The sequence below is a fragment of the Lygodium microphyllum genome, chromosome 1 (assembly GCF_053477565.2).
Source record: "Lygodium microphyllum isolate KBCC chromosome 1, Lygodium_microphyllum_v1.1.10, whole genome shotgun sequence".
Classification (NCBI taxonomy): Eukaryota; Viridiplantae; Streptophyta; class Polypodiopsida; order Schizaeales; family Lygodiaceae; genus Lygodium; species Lygodium microphyllum.
This window is the reverse complement of record NC_141135.1, coordinates 176,570,875-176,591,675: the sequence shown is the minus strand read 5'-3', so window position 1 is coordinate 176,591,675 and position 20,801 is coordinate 176,570,875. Positions and strand designations below refer to the sequence as shown.

At 46.7% G+C, this 20,801-nt stretch overlaps 1 protein-coding gene across 6 annotated transcripts in view; it reads right to left on the bottom strand.

Annotated features, from left to right (window-relative positions):
• Window positions 1-20,801, bottom strand: part of LOC148042006 (uncharacterized) — a 198,464-nt gene that overhangs the window by 10,090 nt on the left and 167,573 nt on the right. For all 6 annotated transcript variants that reach the window (XR_015691892.1, XM_087684910.1, XM_087684920.1 and 3 more), the window contains 2 exons: window positions 19,246-19,307; window positions 94-192 (listed from right to left, as the gene is read on the bottom strand). Coding sequence is in view for 5 of the 6 variants with exons in the window: in XM_087684910.1 (XP_087541036.1) it covers window positions 94-192; window positions 19,246-19,307 (161 nt within the window). In the remaining variant the exon portion in view is untranslated. The remainder of the gene's footprint in view (window positions 1-93; window positions 193-19,245; window positions 19,308-20,801) is intronic.

The following is a 20,801-nucleotide window of genomic DNA, read 5'->3' as shown; positions in this document are numbered from 1 at the left end:
TTATTCTACTCACGTTCAGCTTAAGTTTTACCATCTTTAACTGCATTATGCTCAAGGATCTACCATATCCTAGTTTATTGTTGAAGGTCATACCTGATCTTTAGATAGAACATTAAATAAAAATGGCTGTAGTGCTGATGCTTTTTTTTGTTCCTTTTGTAAAAACAATCCCACTATACATGCACACATAGCCTGCCATTCAACACAAAATGTCATGGACCATTCAACACAAACTATACACAGACATGACTTTGTCATTACATACCATACTTCAACGGCAAGATGATTCAATGAAAATGTCACTTTAGTTGGTGGACAGTGATTTTTCATCCTTTTTTTCAAAGAAAAGAAATATTCTCCTTGCGACAAAATACCGTGAGGCAAAGTACAAAGTGGCTGCTGCAAGGAACTTTCCCACCCCAAAAGGAAAAAAGAAAACAAAAACAACCACCACCACCAAAAAGTCTATTACAAGGCCTGAAGGAACCAATCAGGAGGTCTTTGTAGCCAAACCATGTGTGGTTCACAGTGAAAGGAAGTGCTAGAATCCGAGATCTTCAGAAAAGCATCTCTCCTCCTCATATTCCATGAATTTCCCTATTGCAACTTCCACCTCTTGTGAACGATCTCTGTCCAAATCTTGGAGTCTTTGTAATGGACATGTCCAATAAATCTATAGCAGAACTACAAAGATTCTCCTTGGGACAAAATATCCCAAGGCAAGGTACAAAGCTAGCCCTGTGAGGAACTTTCAGAAAAACAATATACAACAAAGGGAAGTCTATTACAAGGCCTGAATGAATAACCAATTAGGAGGCCTATAATGCCTACAGTGAGAGAAAGTGTCAGAATCCCAGATCCTGAGAAAAACATCTCTCCTCCTCATACTCAAGTATCCTCATGTAGCCTCTACTACCTCCCATGAACAAACTCAATCCAAATCTTGGAGTCTCTGCAGTGACATGCCCAATAAATCTATAGCACAACTACATGATGATAGCTATCAACTTTTATCTGTGACAGTGTCTCTAAGCCACTCTGGTTGTGAAAAAATTGGTGGAAATCCTGTTTTTGATAGCTTATTAGACATGAGATAAGAATGACTCCCCTGTACATTTTCAAATCTGCAAGCTGTGAATCAAGCTATAGTCTTTCATGTCACAATCATAGACTCTATTGTACCATGAAATGCCATTGCGAGGGCTCTTCTCCAAAGCTCCTGAGACCAAGGGAAATCTCATATATAGTGTCTCTATGTCTCCTCTGGCTCTCCACATCTACTACAAGAGATTGGGTCGCTACCATAACCAAGATTCAACTTCAAGGCTTTTGTGCACTAATAACCATAGAAAGTGTGAAATCCTTCTAGGTTTTTTTTTTGCAAATAAAGCATGGCTAACTTTATTACTTCAGAAAAAACCTTGAGTACAAAGAAGTGCTCATGCTCAACAGACTAGCTGGAGCTCATGCAGAGTCACACATATATCAAGTATACAAGCCTCTTAGGGTGGTCTAGGGGGGATGGGGGCAAGAAGCCATGGACGGGGGGTGTATCGCCATCTGGGGTTGCCTACCTGAATCATGAAAAACAGTTCTTGGCCGCTCCAAGTGCGCATGAAATGAGAACGGAGCTCTTGACGAGCTCGAGACTCGCCCTGCACTTGGTCCCATCGGTCGCGGAGGGAGTGGATGATGGAGGTTCAGAGCTCTGCTAAATTCGCATGTACTGAAAGTCTCTCCCCGCCAAAAACCTCCTGACACCGCGCCTTCCAGATGTGCAATCCAGTAAGACTCCCTATGATCTCCCATACCTTAGAGCGGTCTGCTGTGGGCTCCAGTAGATGGGTAGAACCTCCAAACCGACCACTGCACACGACCCAGGCTCAATAATGAATATCGTGTCCTACATCCTAGCCTCATATAGAAGGTGATGGCCCTGGCTGACTACCTGCCAGTAGAAAGCTCCCCATGAGATACATCCAAGGCTGGGTGCTATACGGCAGAGGATGCAACATGCTCCTCTCCACACAAGCTGCACTACCTCACACAACCAAAGGCAGTGCTTTGGAGTTTCTAGAGGCTGCTGTGTGCAGTGTTATAGCCTCCATCCTTCTGAATCTGGGCTAACCAACTCCCCACCGCTAGGCCTCCATGTGCCACTAGCCATAATAAATACGATACCCTCCTCGGCCTCCAGCTATCCCATAGGCGGCACCAAAAGGTCCGTAAAGAAGCATCCATGATGTTGTGCTCCACCCAGTACCTGCTATGCGACGACACCCAGTCTATGTCCTTCTGCATCAGTACGTGTCTACCAATCTTGGATGTGCACTCCAGGAACCTCGGTGGCTTCTTAGAGACTTCAATGGCCAGCCATAACCACTCTCCCGAATCCCACTCCAATTCATCAAGTGGCCTGCCCTCCCAAATCTAGAGACGCCACTCCCCGAGCTCCTCCCAAAAGACATAAGGGTCCAACCGCCATGTCTTCCCCTGAAGGCCAATCACCTGAATCCTCCTCCATGAAAGAACACCTATTCCCTCATCCTACTGTCCTCTGTCAAGGGCCAGACGCGTCCCCTCCTATACGGTGAAGAAAGTCCCATGTGGGGCGCCGCCCACTCTACCTGCCACCTGAAGGGGGATACCTATTGGTGAAAACCTAGCGGCCCATATCTCCTCGGGCTCTACCGGCTCTCGTATCGGGGGGGTAAGCCACTCCTGAGGTATTGCTGCATCAATCTCCCTTCTCCTCAACTCAAATTCTCTCTAGTAACTTGATGCCCACTGCAATACCTCCTCGCCCACCACCCTGTACACCTCCTGCCATGTCCTGATGGTACGAGCTGGGCCGGCTTCTCACCCAGCCCACTGGATGTGGGGGTGCTCGTCAATCTGTACCCCATCCCGATCTTTGACCTGGGGATTCCAGATCACCGGCTGGCGGTCTATTTCCTCCTGGTAGCTTGGGGGACTCTGAATTAGGGCCTTACAAAGGCCCTGCCACACATGAAGCAGGCTACAAAGGAAGAGGGATCTGGGGGGGGGGGGTGATCTGTGCTATCGTGAAGATTCATCTCAAGGACGGCCTCCAATCACCACCAAGCCTTGGTCTACACTCCTGTAGACGCTCCTGTAGCAATAGGACCTTCTAGGTCTACCCTCCTGGTGTGAGGGCGCGGACTACTAGCTTGCCCAAGAGGGCCATACTCTGATACTCTAGGTCTATGATCCCAAGCCCTCCCTTTGACCGATGTCGGATGATGGTCGCCTACGTCACCTTGGCTCGGGAATCCCTAGAACCATCTGACCCGGCCCAGAGCAAGTTTCACACTAGGCGGCGAAGCTGAACTACATAAGACGAGGAGAAGCACCAACACGAGGCGATGTACCAAGCCGTCGCTAGGAGGACCTAGTTAACCACCAGGGCTCGGCCTGCTAGGGAGAGGTGAGCCGTACTTCAGTAGGTTAGCTTTCTCTGAATAGAGTCAAGGACTGGGAGAAACTGTTGGGTGGGAGTGATGTCGAGTCACACCTGGAACCCTAGGTACCGGACGGTGTGCTCTCTGCACACCCATCTAAATCCCAAGTGGATGCCCCACTCCGTGCTAGAGTCTGAGTCTGTAAGGAAACCAACTGACTTTGGCTAGCTGATTTTCGCTCCTGCTGCAATATAGAACACCTCGAGAGCTAGTCTCACTCTCTTCAGCATCAACTCATCGTCCTCTATGTAAAGTGCTGTATCATCTGCATATTCCGAGTCTAACAACTCCATCTCCTCTCTCATTGGAAGTCGGAGGCCGCGTAGCCCACTCACACATGACTTGAGAAAGTGAGACATGGCCTCTGTAAAAGAGTAAGAACAAGTACGGGGCTAGGGGGCAGCCTTGCCGGACCGATCTCTCCAGCCAAAACTCCTCTCCTTGCCTGCCACTTATGAGAACCCTACTGGTAGCCAATCTGTACAGTGCGGAGACTCCATGGATCCATGCGTGGGAAAGCCCAACCTCACCAAGGTGCCCTGTAAGAAGTCCCAATCCACCCTGTCATAGGCTTTCTCAAAATCCAGGAGTGGTACAGCCAATCCTTGACCACTGTGCTGGGCCCACTTTGTCACCTCAAAGAAGATGAAGACATTGTCTAGGATTCGCCTATCCTGGATAAAGCCTTTCTGTGTGTCATGGATGATATTTGGAAGCACATAGCAGAGTCGCCTACCAATCATCTTCGCCACTGCCTTATACGCCACTAACAACAAGGTGATCAATCTCCACTGGGATAGCTCCAACCGGTCTCCCCCTTCAGGGAGGAGACTGATAAGCCTTTCTGTGTGTCATGGATGATATTTGGAAGCACATAGCAGAGTCGCCTACCAATCATCTTCGCCACTGCCTTATACGCCACTAACAACAAGGTGATCGGTCTCCACTGGGATAGCTCCAACCAGTCTCCCCCTTCAGGGAGGAGACTGATAAGACCTGCCGATAGACTCCTTGGCATCTTTCCTGAAGTGAAGATCTCCTAGAAGGCCAACAGTAAGGGGTCCTTTACCAACTCCCAGTAGGTAGTGAAGAAGGCCTTAGAGAGGCCATTCTCTCCCGGGCATTTCTGCCCATCCTGTGTATGGAAAGCCTCCTCTAGTTCCTTCTTTGTGTGAAGGGGTCTAGGAGGGAGAGTCCCATCTCCTCTGTGATGAGGGACAGGATGTAATCCCAAACTTGCTGTCTACATTGCTATCCTCTAGATGAGGCTGTCTCCTACTAGAAAAGGCGTCTGTAGTAGTCAGTGGCAATCTCCATCACCTCGTTTGGGCTAGAAGGGGTCCTCCCATACTGATCCTGAAGGCTACGTATCTGCTCTCTTGAAGTGAGGGATGATGCACTTGGAAAAACTCCCTGCACATCGTGTCCCCCTTCTGCACCTAGAAGGTTGCTGAGGTGCGGAATGAGAATTCCGAACGCTTGTCCTCTAGGCTAGCAATGGCTGCTCGTGCGCGCACCTCCTGTGCGTGGAGGATGGGATCCCCTGGTGCCTCCTGTAGTAATCTCTACGCGTGGTTGCTAGGTCCTGCTGGAGTGCCCTCTCCTTCTCCTAGCTCTGCTGCCTGGCTTGTAGGGCTGCCTCCTGGCAGATACTGCTCGACTCGGCTAGGACCTCTGCCACCTCCTCTTCGATCTGGTCCCTCTTGCTCCACTCCCTAGTCCAAATCTGCTCGATCTGCCTCTTCACCTCATCCCTCTTGTAGATCGCGTTAGGGATCCGATAGGATCGTGTGTCTAGGGCAGATCCTGGGGGGTCAAGTGTCAGGAGAACCGCGGACAAAGTGGTGCCAGCCAACTGCCCTACCTGGCCCCTACGAGAGCATCCCCACTCTCCCACATAGAACTTGTCTAACTGCTCCAGCAAGACTCTGCCTAGCCGCTTGTATCTCCAAGAGAAGTCCAACGACCTCTCCCTCCTATGGAAAGCTGGGTCTCTTCAGGCATCGTGTGCTCCTACTGCCAATAGGAAGACCTCCCATGCCTCCTGCTCCTCCCCAGCCATGCCTTGGTAGTTTCTGCCTCTGCCCTATTGGTCCTCTAGGGCCTCCAGGTTGTTGAAGTCTCCTCCAACAATCCAGGAGTCCACCTCTGAGAGTCTTGCTGCGATCTCCACCCAGAGCCTACTGCGTGCCCTAACCTCAGGGCATAGACATTGAGGACTCCAAGGCACAAGCCCCCAATATCCAATCAGATCCATAGCACCCTCCCTGCCATGATCATCCCGTGGTCCCGTACACATGTGGTGAGGCTCGGGCCAATAGAGGTGCATACATCTCCACTCCTGCCATGGGCACCGATGGCGTGCTCCCAGTAGGTGTGTGACTTGCCCGGGAGTACCTTCCCTACCCGTTGGGCCTGGGTAGGAGTGAGCTTGTGCTCCTTTAGAAGTAACATGCGATCCGTGTTCGGTAAGGGCAGGTTGCGGCTCCTGTCGAACAATCAACTTCCTGGAACCACATGCTCCACTATAGTGGAGGCTATTTACGTTCAAAGATGCAAGATGTAAACTCATAGGGAAACCTGTGACTGACTTAACAAGCATTTGTTTGGTGTGGAAGTTGTTGACAAAGAAGAGGAGCTATGAGACATGCGGATATGCTTCATTTCTGGCATGGACGGTGAACTCCATTCCATCATGCTAGCCCTCGGGCGGACCATTGGGGTGATGGATGCGTCTGGTGGTACCACCAGGGCATCTATCAACCAGGCAGAGAGGCGAGACTCTGCACATTGGTAGAAACCGGCCGCTTGCTCCAGGGGCTACTCGATCACATCCATTGGAGCTCTCCACTATGGAGGGGCTTGAAAGATAATGCTTAGATGTGGGACCTCCACCACTTAATGTCCATCATGCAACCTGGAAACTACTAGGAGAAAAGTACCAGTCCACCTCCCATCCACGGGCCACCTGCACCAAGGGCCACTCGATCACATCCATTGGAGCTCTCCACTGCGGAGGGGCTCGAAAGATAATGCTCAGATGCGGAATCTCCACTAGTTAATGTCCATCATGCAAGCTGGCGACTACTGGGAGAAAAGTACCAGTCCACCTTCTCCCATCCAGTGGGAGATGTGGTCTGCCACCTGTCTTTTCACCTCCTCCTCTATCTGTGTCGTCGTCCAGTCTCCTATGTAAGAGGTTTGTAGGAAGAAGGTATAGTTTGGTCCATCCGATTGTACTAGTAGATGGACCTTGCCGCTCCTTGACTTGCGTACCACGAAGATTCCCATCTCCAAGGGTAGTGGAAACTCTCTGCGCTCTGCAACTCCTAGGGAAGACCATGGCCCACTGCGAAAAAACTCCTGTGGTAGTAGTTGCGCTTGCCTCACGAAAGTGTGACTGGAGGCATGGACGATGAGTTGGTGGCTGTTTGGGGGGAGGAAGGGGGGCTCAACTGCCTGTGAGTGGAGGATGTTGACGTATGGGGCTCCTCCCCTCTTGGGGGGGGGGGAGGGGGGGTCATTTGCGTTGGGTGGGGATTAGGGGGGGTGGTCGGCAGGGGTGATGGTGGGGAGGGGGAGAGTCGAGGGCTGGTAGGGTGGTTGGAGGCACATGGCGGGTGTAGGGGGGGGGGGGGGGGACGCTGTAGACTAGGATCGAGGGGGGAACTATGGGGAGGGGGTGGGGGATGTGGGCTCTTAGGTGAGGTGGCCTGTGATGCTTCTGTGGGGGGTGGATGTACAGGACTGTGGTCTTGCTGCGTGGGGCAAGAAGGGGGGGGGGGGCGCATGGTGCACTGCCGGGGGGGCGACACTCGCCCTCCTGCTCCCTGCTGCCATGGTTGTGTCTAAGGGGTTGACTGTGTCCCCCCCCCCCCCCCCCCCCGGTCGTCTCCCTCTTTGTCGTCTCTAGAACCGTGTGAAGCCGTCCGTGTCCACCTGTGGGCCTATCAGTGAAGCCGCCTTGGCCTGAAGGGCATACAGTCTGCTGCCTGATGCCCAAACTCATGGCAACGCAAGCATTGCCCTGGCTGCCCAGTCACAATAACTTGTTGCCTGAAGGAGTGCCCGCCTGCCTCAATCTCCAGAAACTGTGGTATATTCTTTCTCTCTTTTACTAACACCTGTACCTTCGGGATTCCTGCTGATGTCACTGCATCCGCGAGCGAGGCAGGAAGGACAGTGCCGAAGAGCTGTCCGAAGTCCTCTACTAACTGGTGATACTCTACCGCTTGTCCAGGGAAGAGTAGGGTGACTGGATGCTTGAGGAACCTGTTGTGGAGCGTGAACGCCTCCACTGTGAAGCCACTGTACCAGGGGACCATGTAGATGACCCCGTTCGTGGAGGCATAGGGTGAACTGGCCACTAGCTCACAGGCTGCGTCTACTGAGGTGGGTTGTACCATGAACATCCCTTGATCCATGAGAACCGTCTCCACAATCTGCGTTGTGCCAATGCGTAGTGTGAAGTGAAGCCAATCCCGAAGTTGGGCCTTGGATGGGGAATGTCCTACGACCTGACCAAAGATCTGACCAGAGATCGCTATTTCTTTTAGCTCTAGCTCTGTGGCACGGACAGCTAAGAGCTGTTCCTTAGAGAGGACAACGTGCAAGGTGTTTGATTGGGGGACACTCGCAGAATGCATCGGCGTTTGACCAGAGGTTTCCATTGCGTGTCCCTACTGAGAACCTACCAATCACACTGCTGTACTGCTAGAGAGGGGAGTGTTGCTGCAAATGGAGGGAGCAACTGGGGGGGAGCGATGGCGAGGAAGGGGGGGGGATTCTGTTTTCTGATGCCACTAGAGGTGCCATGCACCATGGATGACGGCGTGGGGGGACTTGTAGGCAGGTGGCCGTAGGGTAAAGGAGACGGGGGACAAAGGAGACGGGGGACAACACGGGTGAGGTACCAGGGCAAGGGGGGGGGGGGGGGCAGGCATGGGGCAGGTACTAGGGTGTGGGGGTGACGAGGGTGGGGGGAGGTGCCAGAGCGGGAGGGAGGTACCAAGGTGGGGGGAAGCAGCAGGGCGAAGGAGGTGACCAGGCGTGGGGGGGGGGGGGGGGGGGGAGCGCAGGGGAGGCATTGCTATGGGTGGAGAACTAGCGGGAGGGAGAGGCACAGCATGCCACGTGGAGGAGCAGGTGGGAGGAACGGGGTCAGTGGGGTGCGATGGCAGGTCGGCGGTGCGACAGCTAGGTGGGAGGAATGGGGGGGTTAGCGGTGGGCGCGATGGCAAGTCGGCGGTGCGATGGCGGGCGGGAGCTTGTTTTTTTCAGACACGTCAGAGCGAGAAATGACAGATGCCTAGCAACCTAAATCCTTCTAGGTATAAAGCTATCCTCCAATATTTTCCAAACAAAATAAAGGTTCTATCAATAACACCTCAAAGAAAATCCCATGAGGTAAAATTAAGAGTGCAAAGATACATGCAAAGAGTAGCTAAGTAGATCATAAATACAATGGATGTGTAAACAACCCATCTGATGGGCTATGCAAGACCATATGAGAGGCTAGTTGAAAGAAGGTGCCAAAATACAAAGTCCCCAAGGAGGCATCTCTCCTCCTTTTCCTCTTAGAACCACCCTACAGGCTCTCCCATCTCCCTTGGAGAGTGGATAATCTTTGCCCAGATCCTCCTAAGGGTCTTTGTCCAGATCTTGGAGATACATAACATGGCTACATCTCACAGTCCAAATGCCTGTGACCAAGATATGGCCCACCAAGTCGCAATCATGTTCTTTGCTATGCTGTGGAAGACCATCCTGTGGGCTCTCCTCCACATGTCCTGAGATTTGGAACAGCCCCATAGACAATGCCTCTACATCTTCTCTAGCTCACCACATCTTACACATGCCACTAGGACCGCATCGTGTACTAAGCTCCTAACATGTACTAGACATAGAAAGCGAGAAATCTTCCTAAGCCTGCTTCTATCATCCAATCTCCTCTAGAAATTGATATAAGATGATCTATTTGTGCTAGTGAGAAGTGGTTGTTGGCTGTGTTCTAGTCCTTCTCATTTGAATCCTTCTCCCAAGCCTGATGGTACTATCAAGGAATAAATCTCTCCAAATCCACTCTCTTGGATCTCATTGTAGTCTCTGAAGGAGTCTCCTTTGATAAGCCCATGGTCTCCATCTGTCTATCAAGCAGGTGGCTAGTTCCACATCGATGTACCACCTCCTCTCAAAATTTGCCTCTACCTTGATCCTCTGCCTAGAGCATCACGTGAACTTTTCCCGATTCAACTGCTCCCTCTGAAGATGAATGCTATCTAAGGTCAAAATGTAAATCTTGTCTCTGCTAGTTTGGGATGACCCCAAGGAGCATGGCCCCTTTGGAGAAGAGGCCAATCCAAGTTTGAAACTAGGTTCTATTTGTCCTCCACTTGAGAGGGACTCCCTCTAACACAACCTCTATCCTTTGAAGCCTCGTACACTTGATGAGAGGATCCTCATGGGGCCTGTTTGATTCAAATTTCTGTTAGTTTATTCCTTCATTGGGTTCCTTTTGCCTCCTTCTCTTCCACTCTATGCACATTGCTCCTTTCCATTACGCACTCCCACAAAATCCCATGTTTGTAAGGGAGATTGTAAAGTTGAATTTGAAGAGAAATGGATCTTGTTAACATTTTCCAAATGTCATAAAGTGTTTTCAAAAATTGAACAATGAGGGTTACTTTTGAAGTAAGGCTCATGATCAGGGCAACAAAAACCTTGTGTCTCTCCTCCCACTCTTCAAGTGACTCCAAAAATTCATCTTCTTGGCAATTTGTCATCCATTTGGCACTAGTGAGTCGGTAGCATGGTGTCCCACCTACAACATCTCCATCTCCTAGGGGGACTGCTTGTGCTTGGGTAGCCTTTGTATCAGTGGGCTGCACTATCTTTGCTAGAGGGGTTGCTACTACCTAGGGCTGTCTGTGGCATCTCTGGCTCCTCATGGTCCAAAAGAGTGTTTGCAAAGGCTGTAGGTCGTGGCCTACTCTCCATTGTTGCTCAGTGTGTCTCTGCTGCTCCGAGCCTCTCTACCCTTGGCCCTATCCAATATCAGTGTGCTTTTGCTATCTCTAGCACTCCCCACTCTTGAGCCTGGCAATGTGTTATCTTTGACCTTCTGCCTTGCTCCTTCTCCAAGGCTTGGTCTTACCACCTCCCTCATCTCAAAAGGAGGTGTATCATTGGCATGTCTTAGGACATTGCATTGCTAGACATAGTTGATAACATATGTTTCATACTTCCATACCTCTATCAGTATGATAGTAGGATTGAAGTATGATTCAGATCCCTAGGCTGAATAATACGTTGCACTAATTTTTTTCTTAAAAAACCAGAAACATATAAGAAACATATAAGAATGATAAGTTGAACCTTAATATGAATTGTAAACATTCCAACAAATCTTACAGGCCAATAAACAAGCATAAAAGACATTGAAATTTTACTGGGGGACTGTATGAATTTTGCTATTATAATCAGCCCACTAAGATCACAAAATGTCATGGCTCATAATACAGTAGAGTACACTCTAGACAACCCAAGAGACTGAAGGATCAAGGCTCAAGAATCTGAAATCCAGAATATCACCTTGGACATAGACAAGGTAAAACCCCGAACACTAATCCTGGAGGAGGTAGAAGCCAGAACAGTGATCTCTTCGATGAGCTATTAAGATTTATAACATAAAATATTCAATCTCTCCTAGACCATAGCTCCAATCAGGGAGATCTTTAATTCTTATCAAAGGGATGATGCCCTCCTTGAGAAGAGCTATAGGGTTCTTTGCCAGAATCAATATAGAACTTTCTACAATTGAGTCCTACTATGTTGCTAGATGACTGATCATCCTACAAGCTGGCTAAACAAGGAATCCTCTGTGGATAGGAGAAATCCCGATTCTCCAAGGGAGGGTATCCAAAGACTCTATGGGGCCAATAACCCTGACCAATGGATATCAGTGGGGACTCTCCAAGATTGCATCAACAAAGCATTTATCTCTTTATATCACATGGCCAAAGGTGTTGCCAATATCAAACAAGTATGGAGTAAAATACTGGTTGAGGGATGGAAAGAAGTTCATGATGGCAATGCCACCTTCCAGTGATAAATAGTCCTAGCCTTCAATCCATCTATCAAAACATGATTCTAAGGACCTGATGTTGAGTAGACTAGTGGCTTGTGTGCCTCCATCTACTTGAGTGAGCTGTCTTGAAGCCTCAAGCACCCCTTTCCGGAGGGTGCCACTCATGTGACCTTAGCTGGGATGCCAATGTGAGCCAACTGGATGGAGTCCTTAAGAATGTGAATATGGCCATCCAGGGGTGGGGAGGAGTTGGTGCTTGGGGGGGGGTGTTGGGGGTGATATCCAACCAATCTATAAGCCAAAGATGATGCATTAAAGCCTCTTAATTTGTCTTTAATGGAAAGCTTGTATACCCTTGGGGAGAAGGTTGTGTGGGAAAAGGGGAGATAGAAGTGGCTTATGGGAAGAAGCAAGAAAAGGATGCTAGGAAGGAGGAGATACTTAAGGATGCTTCAATGTTTGGATGGAAGGGAGCATTTGGCAAGAACATGTATTATTGAGGTAGGCAACAATGTACGATATACATGAGGAGACAAGTAGCAGGGCAATGCTAGCTTACTTTGTTAGAGATTAAGCTATCAACACATAGCAATATGTGAGAGGAGCAACTAGGTAGGTGAGGGTAGTGGTATGGAGCAAGAAGCAAGGTGGAGCAAGAAGCATGAAGCAAGTGGAGCTATTGTGGCTGGTAGTGGTGGCAAAGGTGCAAGTTGGAGAACTCTAAGTAACGATGTGGATGTAAGGTGGAAACCCAGTATGTCACACACATGCAAGGTGGAGACCATGAGGTGAAGGGTGCACGTGCAAAGAAGTAGACTTTGAGAGGGATAGAGAGATTGTATGACAAAGTACCAAGAGAATGGTCACAGAGATCATAACGGGACACTTGATGGAACCATTTTCAAAGGAGGAAATTCCAAAGGCCTTGTTGGTACTACCATCAAGGAAGTACCCCGGGGAAGCTTTCTTCTTTAGCTAATAAGATGTTTTCATCTTTTGGAAGTGTGACATCTTGGACATATCACCTTTTGGGAATCCATAACTGTTGCAAAATCTAGGGGAAGCCTCTCTCTTGATGCCATATCTCATTCACCCTACATAGATTGGTTTGTTCGGGAGCACAACATCTTGGACAAATTTTTCACCTTTTGGGAGTCCATAGCTCTTGTATGATCTAGGGGACACAACCTCATTGTTTTGCTTCTTGATTTCGAGAAGTCTTATTATAGAGTTGATTGTGAATTTCTAGAGGGTACCATGGTAAGGATGGGTTTTCCAAAGCAATGGATCATGTTGTAGGAGTGTTTGGGGTCGAAAGTCTACCACGTGGGTAAGAGACAGGAGGGTGAAGGGAGATTCAGGGAGAGGAGTGGACAAAAGAGAAGGGAATTAAAGAAATAGGAGATGTAGAAGAGACTTGATAGAGGTGAATCCAGTCAAATTATTTCAACATCCTGTCATACATGGAAGACATCAGCTCATAATCATAGCTCATAACCAAATGCATCTAGATAAGGGAGGGTTGAAGCCCAAGACACACTAAGACAATAGCCCAGCTCATACACAAATACATAACATAATCCATGATCCATGTTTTTGTCGTCCATTGATTGTTATAGGAATTCACCTCAAAAGTACATGTAGCTTCAATCTAATAGTGGTAAAATTCTTTACAATTAGGACATATATCAAATACTTCTGACAAATCCCTGTCAAAGCTAATGAAGTACTTCAGCCCTGTCAATAACTTGCCAATAACAGAGTATTCCAGCCCTCAATCAAGGCCTCAAAATGCATACAAATCCAATCATAAGCTCCTCTAATGAATGCCCAAGATTTCCCTGCTGTTTGGGGTCCATGTCCAATACATACATGCATATAGATCACCTACAAGCTCTTCCCAATTGAGTGGACTGTGGGCAAACTGTGGGCTGCCCTGTTTATGACAGTTTTGAACAGTCCAAAACAGCCCATAGACCAAGAAAAATCACTCCTTTGGCTGCTCCAAATGGTACTCTAGTTCCCAGGGCAAGATTCAAGCTTTGGGCATAAAGAAAAGCCCTGTGAATGAAGATGAAACAAGAAGAAACCTTGTTGGTCATGGATTCCCTGTTCTTTCCTGCTCAGGAGAGCACCATAGCTCTCCTCTTTTTTTCCAAAATGCATACCATAGATACACCTTACCTTTCCCTTCTTCCTCTTGCCCGTTTTTGAGTGGAACTTTAGTTGCATGCCCTCGGTAACTCCACCCATGGTCCAGCTCTGTCCCTGCAGCCCACGCCCATGATTTGCGGTGCAAATCACGCTAATCTCCCTGTTCACTCCCACTCAACTCTCAAGTTTCACACAGACACTCTTCAGTTACCTAAGTCACTAACAGGTCTTATTCCATGTCCCGTGCTCAAACCTAGTTGACTTGTTGAACTTAGTGACTTCCAAGCAAAAATAAACTTAAAGAGTCCCTGCATTCTATCTTGTGACCTGTCCTGAAGCTCCTGTAGACCAAGTATGCAGACCTACATGATCCATAGCATCTCCGTTTTTCACATTGTAAACATAAAATCCCATGACAACGTGTATCATCTCTCTACTCATTAGTGCATAGCGAAGTCCTTATTTGCATGGTCAGAGGTGGAAAATTTAACATTCAGAGGTCAATGAGACAAGGCACCCTTGGGCCTCTTCTTTTCTTATTTATTGCGCAGGCCATGAGCTCCTTTCTGAGGGATATAGCTACAAGCATTTGAGGCATCCAAATTCCCATCCTAGAGTTTAAGTAGTTGCTGGATGTGGAGTTTGCTGATAATACAACTATTTACTTGGATGCGGAACCTTCCTTTTGGTAAGAAGCCATGGAAGAAGCTACTACGATGTAGATTAGAGACCATTGCTGCTACTCATGGAGGACCATGGCAGTCTAACACACATTGGGTATTTCAGCACATCCAAGCTACAAGGCTTGGGGACAATTTTGAGGTCAAATTTATTGCATTCATTATACGTGCATGGAAATTAGTTTCTCTTCAACTAGCTACTCAAGATAGAGGGGGGCCACACCATTGGAGAGAAGGCCCTCCCAACTTTGGGGAGGTTCTCTTCACAAGTAGCTTCTACAATGGGGGAGTGGTTTTACCTTTCTTGAGTTGTTGGCATATATAGAGACAAAGACTTCGAGGCATCAGAGGAGCTAGATCCATAATAGAGAGCATCAAGGAGGTGGTACCCTTGAAATGGAGGACTGACATAGAGACATTGTAGACATGGATTGGGCTCTTCACCAGAGGAGAGATCCTTCTTATAGTGGTAGTCACTAGTGGAGAAAGTGTGTTCACATTCTCAATAGAGATGGATATTAGACTTAGGCAAGAGGTTCTAGATCAGTAAGAGTTCACAGGATGCTTTGAATAGAGGTGGTTGTTCATTTTGATAGGACTTGGTACATAGACCCAGACCCTCGAACTTGTATGATCGATGGATGGAGACATTGGGCATATAGGAGGCTAGTGTAGAGACTTTAGTGGGACCTTGGGGAGTGGGTATGGAGAGATCCATTTTTAGAGATGCCTCAGGACATGCCCTTCTTTGGGTATACCACTAGGCTAGAGAGGAGGATTTAGATGAGCATGATCAAAGTGGTGGCAGTTCTTGCAGCTCCACATTGGACGACATAGTGTATATCATAGCCTTTCCTTGTAGACCTCGAAAGGAGTTTAGAGGACAGCTTTAGACCAAGAGAGGTTTCAATCTTTCTTTAATTACTAGCACACAAGAGTTAAGGAGTGGCACATGGCTTGGCTATGGTAGAGACTCTGTACCTTATGCTAGATGTGGGGAGCATGAGGAGATAGAGAGCCAATGCATAAGGAGTTTCCCAAGGGTTCACGAGATTTGAAGGAGGGTTCTTAGGATGTTTTTCATGGCATTTCCCACTCTTTGATTGCTACGTGGTGGATAGTTGATTAGGTCAGAAATAGAGGCCCAACTTGTGGATATGAGGATGTATGGGGATGTCATGCCTATCTTGTTTCGGAGAAGCTTGTGAGCAAGATTATCATGCCAGATTTCTCATAAACAATGTGGACTCAGGGACAGTGTCATAGAAGGGAGCTCATAGCTAGCATTATTGGTTGATACATATAGAAAGACAAATGTACCCTCCAGGACCTAGACAACTGTTTATACTCTCCATGGGAGATGGGAGAGAATACAAGGTAGTTCAGAGACTATGAGGAGGAACAAAGGTGCTTTTCTTGGGACATGGGATTTTGACAATTTCTTTATTTTCCAAAACCACATGGCCTGCCATTATAGACCTTCCGATGGGCTGTTCATTCACACTTGTAATAGACGTCCCCTTAGTACATATTTTTTAATATGGAAGTCCCTCAGAGGGATGTTTTGTATTTTGCACTTCACCTGGGACATTATGTTCCAAGGAGTATTATTAATAGAAATTTTCTCTTCTCCCCACAAAAAAGCAATGGGGATAGATTAGAGATCAGTTAGTGGAGGCTGATCACATTGCTAGGAACTGCTTGCAAGATCCCAGTAAAGCCAATCAATCAGTCTTAGACTAGTCCTTTTGATGACTAATATCACTATACATATTTAGACAAGGTTTGTTTGGGAGTAGCATCCTAGACAATATTCTTAATTTCTGAGAATGCAAAGCATAAGCATGCTCTAGGGACTAGGACCTTATTGTTTTTCTTCTCAATTTTGAGAAGGCATATGATAGGGTAGATTGGGAGTTCTTGGAGAATGCTATACTCAGGATGGGATGTCAGGATCAATGGGTCAGACATGTGGCAGGGACTTTACTCATCAACTCACAATCAGGTCCTTAATAGTGGGGCTAGAAGAAAGCATTTCAACATCTAGAGATTAGTAAGATATGGTTGTCCTCTTACTCCCTTCTTAGCTCATTTGGTATCAGAGGCTAGATTTTTTTTTTTTTGAGACTAATCCATAGCCATTCGAGGGATTAGACTAGCCATCCCAAATTTTGATGAGCTCCTAGATGAGATCACTGGTGATCCAGTTGTATACCTTGGTTGAGAGTACGTTCATCCATCTAGGTGGCATCCTCTTCAGGATAATCTTTCCACTGGATGAGGTATTCTCTCAAGGCCCTGGATCTCAATTGGCTCTCCCTAACATCTAGGATTCTGTCAGGTCATACCTCAAGGACTCCTTGGCTAGGCATTACAATTTTTTGATCATCAAGCACATGACTAGGGTTAGGCACATACTTTTTCAATAGGCTGACATGGAATACATTATGAACTTTTAGGTTTTCAGGGAGTTGAAGTCTGTAAGCATTAGGCCCTATGCACTTGAGAATCTTGTAGGGTCCACAATACCTTGGACTTAGCTTTTTGCACTCACCCAAGGATAGGGAACTCTTCTTTGGACGTACGCGAGGGGTAGTGTTAGCTAATCAGATTCTTCTTGCAACTATGTGGTAAATTACTTCCTACCAGAATTTCTCCAAGTCATGCATTAGCCAGATGACGGGGCTAATCAGGAAATTTATTTGGCCAAGACGAGATGGGAGCCTGGCCAGTGCAAAGGTTGTCTGGAACGTTATCATTCAGCCTAGATCCAAAAGTGCCTTGGTGATTATTGATCCAGATAGCTAGAGTAGAGCTCTCTTAGTGAAGATCACTGTTAGGAGCCTTTCTTCAAATTCAAGAGCCTTGAAAGAAGCTTTTACTCTCGAGATTAGAGATCACCATCCCTGCTCTTGTCAGGGACCATGGCAACCTAGAATTCATTGGATTTTTCAGCAAATTAGTGCTATAGATCTTGGGAGGTGTCTTGAGCTAAGATTTGCAGCTACCAATTATTTGATCCTAGCGATCTATTTCTTCTGGACTTCATCAAATAGCCCAACCATGGTAGAAGAGAAGATGAAGAAGCCTATTCTCTTCAACCATCACTTGAGATGAGAGTTGAGACAGATGTTGGGACAGAGAGCTAATCTCTCTTGGGGAGATTTCCTACTCAGGTTGCCTTCAGATTGGGAAAGCGGTTTTCAAATTTGAAGCTATTGAAGGAGATTTAGAGGCACAGACTGCAGGGTCTTAGAGGGGGGTAAGACTGTGATGGAGACATTGATGGAGTTCCCCCTGAGTGAAGGACTGTGCGACAATGACTTGTCAAACTTTGATTGGTTTTTTTCACAAGAGGAGACATACTTATTATGGTCATTGGGACTGCCATAGAGCATGTCTTCACCTCTTGGCAATACAGTATGCAGACTGATGAGAGAACATTTGGGTGAGACAAAGCACACAAGCTCAACAGAGGATCAGAGTGGTGGCTCACTGTGATAGGAGTTGATACTTGGTCCTACACCTTATGAATTGTTTGCTGGATGGACAGGGATTCTAGGTTCAGAGGATACCACTTCAAAGGTTACATAGGGAGTGAGTATGGAGAGACCTGGACAGACCTACAGACATCTCTTTCATTGGATATACCAGACTAGGGAGTGAGGATTCAGATGAACAAGATCAGAGTGGTCCCATCCACTTCTCCATGTTGGACTAGGCATCTCTATAATTTACTTGGTAGAGTTCTAGAGGAGATTATGCTACAACAAAGTTCATCCACATGTCAGAAACTAGATTGCAGAGACTTTACAAGAATAGAGTAGCAAAACTCCACCACTTAAAGTTGGTCAAGTCCCTAGATTGGTGAATCCTGCTTGCGTAGCAGGATGACCCTAACAGTTTCTCAATGTCTATATACATATATGTTACTCATCATCATTTCCTTTCAGACTTCAAGAAGGGACTGAAGGAAAATTTTAGGCCTAGAAATATCTTACTCTTTCTTTTTCTCATGGCAAATAGGGCTACAACAACAGGCACTTGGTTGTGTTACAGCAAAGCAATAGTGACTTGTTCGAGACACTCAATGACATTGCATTTGGTACTTCCCTAGACCCAACAAGATATGGAGGAGAACTCTTTTGAGAATGAGCGTGAGTTGGGAAAGGGAATAGTGGCCTCTACAGAAAAATACTAGACTATGATTGTGAGTATTTCCAAGGGAGAATATCTTTTCACAACACACGTTTGTAGATGAGTGTCATATATTTTGGACTCCACTCAGAGTAAATTGTATGACATTTCCATAGATGAGAACTTAATTCCAGCATTGTTGCTCAACACATTTTCACTAGCGAGACGTAGTGAGGCCATAAGAGTACCAGCAACCTGCAACATCTAGGGCAATTGCTCATACCTAGATAGAGATCAACCATATCCTCATCAAGGACAGAAATGAAAGGTCACAAGGTATTCTGAGGGTATGAGAGATGGCAAGAGGCCTTTCAAGCCTCTTGGGATTCAGGCAGTTAACTTCGACCTTGCCACTCAATATATCATTAAGAAAATGACTGCAAGAGTGGCTAACTTTACAAACCTTTTTACTAGACATCCTGCCTAAAAAAGAGCCAAAGTGGGAATTTTCTATCCCTATGTTTATTTCAATTTTCATTTGAGACCCTTGTATTGCGTCTTGCTTTAGTGATGCTTGTTGGTGAGGTGTATATAATATTCTCTCATTGGGGAACAAAACAAAAAATGTAGATGGTGGAAATTAAATAGCAAGATCATGAAATAGTGAGGTAAATGAAGGTGATACTAAAACTCTATGAACACTCACTGTTCCCACGTTTATATACAAGAGGAGATTATAAGAGAATCCCATCAAAACCAATATTTGACCTGCAAAACACATTAGTTTGTCATTCATCAAGCAAAAGGCACTGGCATAGTTTACAAATATACAGACACTGATATACTATGCAGAAGAGCATTTTCTCAAGAAAATGAAAGAAGAGATCTGACAAGAGAAGGGCAAGATTTAATGTTTTAAGAATACAGTTGCTTTAATCAGTGTACAATGTGGAAATAAATATGACTACGCTACCCCTAGTTGGCTGTACTACTGACTCTCTAGTAGATACGAAGAACGTGGGACCAGCCAAACGTATATGCTAAGGGCACCACCTAATACGGTAATACTAGGAGAAATGCATGTAAGGCTGTTATCTCCTCCAGATTATCTAAACATCTTTTGAGGTTGGTTGAGATAGATTTTGCAACTGAATGTGCTGATAACTACTCTTGAAAATTCTCCCATAATTTTAGATTTTTTTCTCTCCCCAGAAAAGAGATTCTATTAGTAACACCTCAGAAAAAGAACCCCATATTTTTAGATTTCTTTGGGAACATCGACAAAAAGTCTCACTAAAAGGGATAATTCATAAGTGCACGCAATCTTTTGGTTGTTCTTGGAGTTCATATCCACTTGCTTGTATAGACCTATTGACCTCTTTGTCGTAGACTTAAACCATCCAAGAAATGAATGTATGGCAAACACGTAAAAGCAACATGCACAAAATTTGGAAAATGAAATCCTCCCAAATTGCCTTCTCTCTTTTGATCATGTCAATGCATCTGTCCCCTCTATCAAATGCCAATGAAGTTCTAGAAGAACTCACTCTCTCCAAGAGGCCCTCTCTCCTGCTCATAGCCTCCCCACTGATTAAAAAAAAAAGCTAATCTTCTGTAGGCTCTCATCCAAGTTCCTGCCTTTGCCCTACTAGTGAGAATGGCCTTTTCCCCCTGCTGATATCATCCCTCAGATCCTCACCATGGATGCGGTGAGCAGAACTCTGACACTGGTAGCGATTCCCATGACTCCCTCCATAAGAACCAACTACACTGGTGCATGTTCCAAAAAGTGGTCCCTAAAATAATCCTAAGTACCCCATCTATCACAACCCCAATCATCTACATAAAACATGTCTATCTTGGAGAAGCTCATGGGTCCATCTGCCCTATTTCTTTTGAAAAACCGAAGAGGCCTAGCTGATCTGCCAAACTCTGAATTATCAAATGACACGCCAAAAACGTCTGCCCATCTGGGATATATGGAGCAAGAAGTACTCATTGAGACCAGGAAACGCACAGTTACAGTTGTAGCATCCCGGAGCATGGAGTAATCCTTTCCCTCAATGCATCTGTCAAGAAGGTGGCTGCAGTCCCAACTTTCAGCAAGGCAAGCGCCGTTACATACTTCTCCAGTGTGCTGAAGCTGACCTTAAAAGTGTGCATCGGTGGTCTGTCACCTACCAATTGGCACACCAGAGATGATGTCTCCAAGGCCGCACCTATGTCTCTAACATTGAGCTCTACATCAGGATCAAACGTGAT